General features: G+C 45.4%; 1 protein-coding gene across 1 annotated transcript; it reads right to left on the bottom strand.

Moving 5' to 3' along the window:
• Nucleotides 1-1,057: 1,057 nt before the first annotated feature.
• LOC103697014 (probably inactive leucine-rich repeat receptor-like protein kinase At3g28040) lies at nt 1,058-4,679 on the bottom strand. Its single transcript, XM_008778776.4, has 2 exons — nt 2,850-4,679; nt 1,058-2,712 (listed from the first exon to the last, which is right to left on the bottom strand). The coding sequence occupies exons 1-2, from the start codon at nt 4,397-4,399 to the stop codon at nt 1,236-1,238; spliced, it is 3,027 nt and encodes a 1,008-aa protein (XP_008776998.4). The 5' UTR covers nt 4,400-4,679; the 3' UTR covers nt 1,058-1,235.
• Nucleotides 4,680-9,468: the final 4,789 nt, after the last annotated feature.

Below are 9,468 nucleotides of genomic sequence, written 5' to 3'. Positions count from 1 at the left end.
ATTGTTGAGTGAGGTCGGCTTATCTTCGCTTTTACCCTCTATTTGCAGCCTTAGGGGGCCATGTTGTAGGAGTTTGGCTTGGTTCGTAACCTAACACCCCCAATAGTTTGGCTTTTACTCTCTAGAGTTTGGCTTGTTAGGTCTCTCTTTTTTAGGTCACCTTGCAGGAGTTGCAATTGAATGAGATTGACTTATTCTTGCCTTTACCCCTGATCGGTTGGACTCATCATTGAGCTTGGATGGATCTAGGACTTTTTTGCATGGTTGAAGCTGTCTACATATCTGGATAGATCCAGGTCTTTTCTTCATGGCCAGAGTTTTGGCTTGAGCGCTATTTGGTTCGAGGTTGGTTGGCTTTGCTTGTGCTGGTCATCTTGTGCATGCCACTTTGATCCGTCTTAGCTAGAGCTAAGATTGCCTCCATCGGTTGGCTTTGCTCGTAATCGGTCAAATTTGGTGTGCAATTTTGATCCAACCTATTTGGAGCTAGGATTTTCTCTTTCGGCTGGCTTTGCTTGTGATTGGTCAGATCGAATATGCCACTTTCAATTCAACCTATCCTGGGCTAGAATTTTTTTCCATGATTGACTTGGCTCACTACCGGTCAGGTCGGACGTGCAACATTTGATCTAGCCAAGCTTGGGCTAGGATTTTCATCCTTGGCTGGTCTTCTGTCGGACTGGCCAAGCCTAAGCAGGACTTGACTATCCCATGAACTAGTAGCATTGGTATGTAGGGTTAAGACTAGGTATGAAGGACCCATATAGAGGCCGAGAACTTGAATCCAATTTCTTTGAGTGGAAATCTTCCAAAGCTTTGGAAGCCGAGATTTATTGTTTTCAAAAACGAATGGAAATGGATGGAAGGTACAGTGGAATTTTGGCCAATGCTCTCTCCCACATCAATCTCATGCAAAAATTTCAATAAACTGTAGAGAAACAAAAATACAATACCAGCCACCGAGCCAAGCCCTTAAGGATTGAATTGCAACAAAACCAGTTGAGGTTCATGGTCAGCATTTGATCTAAATTTATGTCACAAGATCAGGCAAGCCTCGTGAAAAGAAATTAATGAGAAGTTGCATTGATTGAAGCTGCAAAATAAGAACTACATCCATGCATCCACACAACACAAAAAGACACCATGTTTTAGCTCCCCACCACAAACACAAGCGAAGGGAATAAGAAATCGTTCGTACATTAGAAGAAAAGAAAGAGCAGGATGTGCCAAGTCTACTAGAAGGCCTCCATTCTCTCTATAACTGGTGTCTTGATGACCTGCAGTATCTGCACCACCTCGGCCATGGATGGCCTACTTGAAGGTATTTGTGACGTGCACACCAAACCTAGCTTCAGCACCGGCAGGACCTCCTCCTCTGGGAACTCCCCCATTCTCGAATCCACGCAGTCCAACACATTACCCTGCTCTAAAAGAACTCTCACTTGATCGATCAGTATCACAACATCGTCGTCTCCATACTGCACCGGCTTCCTCCCTGTCACGAGCTCCAGAATTAGTACCCCGAAGCCATATACATCGCACTTTTCGTTAATTCTCAAGCTCTGGCATGCAAGCTCTGGTGCCATGTAGCCCATGGCACTCTGAAACCGGCTACTTATAATGTGATTGTCAAGCTTTGGCAGCAGCCTTGCAAGCCCAAAGTCTGATATCCTTGGACTGCAACTCTCATCCAGGAGGATGTTGCTCGGCTTTATGTTGTAGTGTATGATAGGAGGGCGGAATGACTGGTGCAAGTAAGCAAGTCCCTTTGCCGTCCCCAGCGCAATATTGAAGCGATCAGCCCATGAGAGAGGGGGCATTGATCCAGAATTCTCATGAAGTCTTGAGTGTAGACATCCATGGGGGGCATAGTCTGAGATCAGGAGCTGCAATTGAGGAGTCCAGTAGTAGCCTTTCAGTGGCATCACATTTGGGTGCCTCGCCTTCCCCAGTATCCGGACCTCGCGATCGAAGTCGTCGTGGTACTGAATTATGTTAGAGGTCAGTAGCTTCTTGATGGCCATGATTCTCCCCTCCCCTACTGATGCCTTGTACACAGTCCCGAACACTCCCCTCCCTATCTCAGAAGCTTTGCTCAGTAGAGACTCAGCTCCACCAAACAAATCCTCTGATCTCAGATTGCTTCGAGGGCCAAACAGCACCATCTTTCCCACAGCAGGGCTCCCCGATCTTGTCGAGCTTGAACAAATGCTCTCCAAGGCATTCTCCAAGAGCCCGATCCTCCTCCGAGCTGATATGTTGAGCAGGGTGACCACTAGAACCCCAAGAACTATAACAAGAGCAGCAGATATTGCAACAATTGCTGAAACACTGAGGAACTTCTTGTGCCTGGGTATCACCGGGGTCGCCACCGTGACCAAAGTGCCTCCATTGCCATGGGGATAAGCATTCGGGTCGAGAACTAATGGCTTCGGAACATTCATCTTACACGGCTCCGTGACAAGGGGGGTGCAGAGGCCAAGGTTCCCTTGCAGTGCGCTCTGGTCTAGGCTCTGGAATACCCCTCCTGTTGGAAGCCGGCCGATGAGCCGATTGTGAGATATGTTCACTGCCAGCAGGTTGTCCAGGCCGCCGAGCAGCTGCGGTATCTCGCCGCTCAAGTTGTTGAACTCCAAATTGAGGATCTCAAGCTTCTTGAGCCGCGCCATGGATGCCGGAATCGAACTGTTCAAGCTATTGTGGGACAAGCTCCTATATTCATACCAAAAATCGATTTATAATTCTATTTCACTTCCTCATCTACGAACACATGTTTTTAGGCGGATAAAATGAAGAAAAATGGAGTCAAGGATCAAGCATTGGAGAGTGCAATATACACGAGCACTTACAGTAAGTAGAGGGAGGAACAGTTTCCGATCTCCTCGGGGATCGGGCCGCTGAGAGAATTGCTATCCAACTGAAGGACGGCGAGGCCGCCGGAGTCGCACAATTCCCCAGGGACTGGCCCATACAATGCGCTGCTGCGAAGATCTAGCACCGTTAGGTTGTGGAAGTATCCAAGCTCCGGCGGCAGCTGGGTCCGGAGATCATTCCATGAGAGGTTCAAGTACCTCAAATTGAAGTAAAGAGCCATCTCCGGGGGAATGGTCCCCGACAGCCGGTTGTCCGACAGGTCGAGCGAGTGGAGAGTCTCTGACATGCGGGCTGAGCCAGGAGGAATGATGCCTGTGAGCTCGTTCGACGACAGGTCGAGCACCTCCAGCCCGAGATCGAACAGAGCCTGCGGGATGCTCCCACTGAGCCTGTTCTTCTTCAGCCAGAGCTGGCTGAGCTTCGTGCACTCCGCTGCAGAATCCGGTATTGGTCCGGCGAGCATGTTATCTGCGAAACTCAGATAATTCAGTTCTTTCAGGTGGTCGAGCGAGGCAGGTAGGCTTCCAGTGAGCTGGTTGCTGGATAAGTCCAAGTGCTGGAGGGCGGTCATGTTGCCGATCCAGGCCGGGAGATCGCCAGAGAGCTGATTGTTCGACAAGCTGAGGAAAGTCAGAGAGGCAAGCCATTTGATGGAATCTGGGAGAGGAGCGTCGAAGGAATTGTGGCTCATGTCTAGGCTGGTCAAGTGCGGGCAGAGGCCGATGCCGACTGGGATCGGCCCGGAGAAGTAGTTTGAGCTCAGATCGAGGTTCTTGAGGTTGTGGAGATTGGCGACGGCCTCATGGAGGGACCCGGAGAAGTAGTTGCGCGAGAGGTCGAGGGCTCGGAGCCGGGAGAGAGACCAGAGCACGGAAGGGGGGGAGCCGGAGAGCTGGTTGTCGGAGAGGTTGAGGTGCAGGAGGAAGAAGCAGCGAGAGAGCGTGGAGGGGATGGGGCCTTCGAGGCGGTTCTCGGCGAGGGAGAGGTAGCGGAGGGAGGAGCAGGTGGCGGCGGAGAAGAGGGAGTCGGGGATGGGGCCGGAGAGGGAGTTGGAAGAGAGGTCGAGGGAGCGGAGGTTGGTGATGTTGCCGAGATCTTGTGGTAAGCGGCCGGAGAAGGCGTTGCGGCTGAGGTCGAGGGAGTGGAGGCGGGGGAGGAGGGAGAGGCCGGCGGGGAGGAGGCCGGAGAGGTTGTTGTTGGAGATGGAGAGGGATTCGAGGTAAGGGAGGCGGTCGAGGCCGCGGGGGAGGGGACCGGAGAGGGAGAGGGAGTCGAGGTAGAGGCGGAGGACGTGGGAAGTGGCCGGGTCACACTCGACGTGGGCCCAGCCGCAGGCGGTGGCGTCGGTCTCGCTCCATGAGGCCAGCGCCGCCGTGGGGTCCTCCAAGGCGGACTTGAACACGATGAGGCCTAACACCTCGTCGTTCAGCGGCGTGGGGAGGTCGCCATCGGCGGAGACCGGAACTAAACAAATGAACACTGACGACACAACAACAAGAAGAAGCAACTTAGCCACCATACTCATCTCTCCTCTCCTCTCCTCTCTTTCTCCTATGAAAGAAGGCTAGATATTATCTCTGGGCAGAGAGAAGAGGCTGAAACTATCCCTGTCTTCTTTTCTTCATCATGATCTAAGCCATGGAATTGGGAGGAAGGGGAGGGGAAGGGAGGGGAGGACAGATAGAAAGCACCAAAAAGGAGGACGCGAGGGGGAGGGGAGTCACGTTCTTGGGGACTGTTGGGACTCCGTCGGCTAATGAGAGGGGTGGGAAGGAGAGGGTGGGAGGAGACAGAAGCGACGCATCCAAAATAACGTGGACAGACTCGTTGCATAATAAGACATGGCACGGGAAGTGATAGAGGGGGGAAAAGGTCGTAGGCCAGGAAAGCGAGGGCACGAGCAAGGATAAAGTATTACTATTTGCTTGTGGTGTTACAGTAATCCAGAATATGTTTTGAAATTGAAATGATCCAGAAGAACCTACCAAAATAAATTGATCCATAGAGGCTACGATCGCCACGCATTAGGTATACACAGAAACTTTATATCACAATGGATCTCATAGGTCTTTAAGATTGTGTTAGGAACTAATATAAGTTTGTTCCAAGAATATATTGAAAAGTTACTGAAGAAAAAACTGAATCTAAAGACCACCATAATTGGCGGCAATAGCCATAGGAACTAGTATTACATATTTTTTCTCCATATCAAACAATAGAGGTGTTGAAATATGGGAGAAAAACGTTCCAACAAACAGCAAGGTTAGTCGTTCTGCCTAGTGAAAAAACAGGAAAGGCTTAGTCGTGTTCACATGACTTCTGTCTGCTTGGTTCCAATATAATAAAGAAAAATCAAAATGACGTATATGACACGTAATTGTCAAACTGACACCAGAGTAACATTTGTCTTTTTTTTTTTCCCCCAACTTCTCTGGCACGCTTACATCTATCCAAGCATAGTTCGCCGATTCTTCTTGACCTGATTATAAAGTGAAGCAAAAAGGAAAAGAGTTCTCAACAGCATGGTGAGAAGTTCAGCTCTCCAGAACAATTTGTTTAGAGGTGAAAATAGGAAAAGTTCAAAAATAATCATATCAAAGAATAAAAATTCAACAAAAAATAACAAATCAATGTAAAAAATAAAATGTTTATATTTTTATTTTCACATGAAAATAAATGTCAAACAATAGCAAAACTACAGTTTAACTACATCAAATACTATCATTAGTTCATATTTATAAAGGCTTTTTGAACTACTAGGAAGTAGATCACTGAATTTCTGAAAATTCAAAAATATTTGAATAATTGTTAAATTACTTCCTTTTTGCAGATTAATTCAGCAAATCATTCCCCCAAAGAATAGATACATGTTTTGAGAGAAACCAAAAAAAATAGATTTGAATAGTTTAAGAAATTATTGATAATTTGAAGATATTGTTATATATCATACTTGATAGGAGTCCCCACACGGGTAATGGATGTTGGCTTTGAAAATTGCATAGAAATTATTGTAGTTTTGAATGACGCCATGTGCAGGTTTTCTAAGTTCGGTGGTAAACAATGTTGAAGTCTCCCTGCATTCCTTCCACATCATAAGGTAACTGATTTGTCAAAAATTATCGAGAAAAAGGAAAAAAAAAAGAAGATAGAAAAAGCATCCATTTCGTCTATGCGGAGCTAACCAGAGTACCCCCTGCTGCTAGCATTTTCTGAAGTGGCTCTCTGCAGTTTGAGAACACCTGCCCTCCTAAGTCTAGTATGGCATTGATGACACATCCAATCCAAGGCGGAACAGTGTAAAAATTTAGATTTAGGCAAAGTGGACTTGATGCTTCCACGGTAAAAATTCCACCAGTATGATCAGTTGGCGTACCCGTATCCTCCAATCAGTAACCAATATGAGTGATGTTATTAGGAACAAATTTGGGGCCACGCCTCCAGCTCAATGCTTTTTTGAGTCTGGCACCACTTCCTGAACTGTGGAGATCGCATCCCGGCGGCCCTGAGGGGCACAACGTGTTGCCACGGTGGCCATGCTTGGGGGTGCGCCACCAGACGGAACATTTGCTGTTGGGAGTTAGTGAAGGGGGTCACATGCAACTAGATACTGTACTGCTTGCCTTTTTTCTGCTGGTTGCTGCCCCGTTTAGTGTCTGTAGTACCTGCTGATGCTTTCTCGACGGAGCGCATTCTGGCATTTTAAATTATATAGGTTCTTGCAAAAGGACATGGGCTTTACCGTGGTCTGCCAGACGACCAGATTCTCTCTTCACTATGTTCCGATCCATCAACTTGAGCAAAAACAATGACTGCTGTTTATTTTATCAGATAAAACGCTGGGATGGGCACGCAATTACAACACACACACACACACACAAACTCTCTCTCTCTCTCTCTCTCAAATTTAAAGTTTCTCTCACGGTTTTGAAATATCATTACCTTCCCCTAGCTATTGGGAATCTACCGAATACATCACTGACAGCTGTTTATCTTAAGGGATTAATGACGGCAGTCTTGTATTTCATTATCTAGTTCTTAGGAGTTCATGAAGATAACCTATTGACTTCCTTCGCCTGCCATGACGTGATTGTTTATGACAAGTTTTCGTGCGTAAGTAAGGTTTTGAATAACAGTATTATTCTATTATAGGGAAGCTTCACTGAATCTGTCAATAGCCACCACTTTTTGTGCCAGTTTCGAGTTTTAAATATTAAACCAATAATTGTAATGGTCATTATAACAGCATTATGATGAAAAATTATAGAAGAATAAGTGGTTATACGATGTTATGATGATCGGTGTTGTCCACATCAAAGTTAACAAAATTATTTTATTTTTTTGGTGGTACAAATTTTTGGAGGGGAAATTTTCAAAAAATAAAATTTTAAACTATTTTTTGATCAGGGAAGCCTGTCAAATAATCACCTTTATATTGCAAATCAGATGAAATAATCAATGCTGAGAAATGATTTGCTAAAAATATAATGCGTAAGCTATCTAATGTATGTGTTGTGGTTCAAATCTGGCCCGAGGGTGACCACGCTGGAGGAGTCGAAGGAGCTGTCGGAGTGCGGAGGACGACAAAGGGGAGCCACCTCCCGCGACCGACCGGGGTACCTGCACAAAGCCACCGGGCCCTCCGACGATCAAGTTAGAGTGGAGCTTAGTAGGTCCAGCGAAAAGTTCCCTCAATATTATCTATTGAGGGTTTTTATAGTCCCAGTTGTTGAAAATTATATCCTAAATGTCAATCGTCAGCATATTGATGATTAAATTTTGTAAATGAACTGACAAATTAATAAAATATTATTTGGCATTATTTATCATTTCATCTTCAAATGAACTCTTATATGATGAAGTCCTTAGAACTTATGTTATGATAAAGGAGGATTTATCTTTGAGTCCTTAAACTTGTTCGCGACCAAATGATATGTTGTTACTAGGACGACAACATTATCGAGATTAGGTCGTTGTGTGACATATACGTTGGTTGTCCTCTTAACCAAGGAGTGTGGAGACACTGTGTTGCCCAAGGTGACAAGCCAAGAGGGGGGGGGGGTGAATTGGTTTCTCTTAATTTTTACTATCTTACTTTAGTCAATTGATGAGTGAGTGAAATTAGAACAATGCACACTACAAACACACAAGAAGTATAGTGGTTCGGTGCTCTCCTAAGCACCTACGTCCACTCCCCAAGCGACCCCTTGGGAATTTACTATAATCCCGCGGATTATAGTTGGATTGTTTTCCGAGCTCACAATCCAAAAATCTTTACACTTTGGTTTTCCGGGATCACCAAAAACTTATGTTGGTTTTACGGGCTCACCAACGAACCTTCACAATTGGTTTTACGGGTTCACCAATAAACCTACACCGTTGGTTTTGCGGGCTCACCAACAAACCTTTACAAAGTGATTAATAAAAAGAAAGAAGAAAGTTGAAGCTCCTAGATGAGCAAATATAACATTTATAAGCCACAAAGAAGAGTTTAGAGAATAGTTATCGCTTGATGAGACTTCTCTCTTCTTTGTCAAGATTGCTTCACTCTTCAAGGGTGGATGGAGCTTTTAATATCTCTTGGAGTCTGCTCAACCACTTTCTTTTTGACTCTTGAATGAAGCACTTGGATGAAGAAGATTAGGGCACTCGTCTTTCTTGTGTAAGCTTTGATATTTTGCAAAAGGATGTTTTCTCTGATGAATAGTGTCACTTTAAATAGTTTCCTTCATCCATTGGACAAGCCCCAATGGTTAGAATTCAAAAACTAGCCGTTACTCACTGTTGGAAGGTCAAAAAGTACTTCTGCAGAACTAGCCATTATGCTTCTGCCCGTGCTTGGGTCGACTCAACTTTTACTGGGGTCGACCCAACTTTCACTTGGGTCGACTCAACTTTTACTGGGGTCGACCCTCTCAGAACCACAGAACCTTGCATTTCAGCCTTCCTTCACTTGGGTCGACTCAACACCTTTTTGGGTCGACTCAAGGTTCAGTTGGGTCGACTCAACTTCCACTTGGGTCGACCTTCTCAAGGTTTCCAGAGAACCTATTTTTGAATGTCATTGCCTTTGGGTCGACTCATGTTAACTTGGGGTCGACTCAAGTTTGGGTCGACTCAAGTTTCATTTGGGTCGACCCTCTCAGGATTTCCAGAGAACTGTTTTCTTGAGGCTTGAGGATTGGGTCGACTCATCCTTTTCTTGGGTCGACCCAAGTACTGTTCATCCGTGCCATTTTTGCAGAAGTGTGCCAGATGGTTTCTTGATGTGCCGGGGTCGACTCAATCAATCTTGGGGTCGACTCAATCCACACTTTGCTGCAACTTAAGGTTAGATTCATCCATATAATCAATGAAATAACCTTTAAACAATTTTGAATATATGTCATGGTAGTGCTACATACTCCAAACAATGAAAATTACTATTGTCCACTTAAGAGTATGTTTCACTTGAAACTTTGCCGTGATTAAGGTTTTTTTTAGATTTCAGCAACCGACCAGAATGGAAAAAATCCTTAATGGTTTAGAATTCACTATCCCTTTCCTATCACAAATTTTATCTCATTAATAATCATTGAAATACATCTTAATCTCATT

This window comes from Phoenix dactylifera, unplaced genomic scaffold (assembly GCF_009389715.1).
Source record: "Phoenix dactylifera cultivar Barhee BC4 unplaced genomic scaffold, palm_55x_up_171113_PBpolish2nd_filt_p 000218F, whole genome shotgun sequence".
NCBI classification, from domain to species: Eukaryota; Viridiplantae; Streptophyta; class Magnoliopsida; order Arecales; family Arecaceae; genus Phoenix; species Phoenix dactylifera.
This window is presented reverse-complemented; position numbering and strand designations above follow the sequence as displayed.

Bases quoted from the DNA above. Each gene is read 5' to 3' on its own strand.
- LOC103697014 (XM_008778776.4), bottom strand. From the start codon at position 4,399: ATGAGTATGGTGGCTAAGTTGCTTCTTCTTGTTGTTGTGTCGTCAGTG. The intron at 2,713-2,849 runs GTAAGTGCTCGT...GTATGAATATAG, and splicing joins TGTTCCTCCCTCTACTTACT to GAGCTTGTCCCACAATAGCT.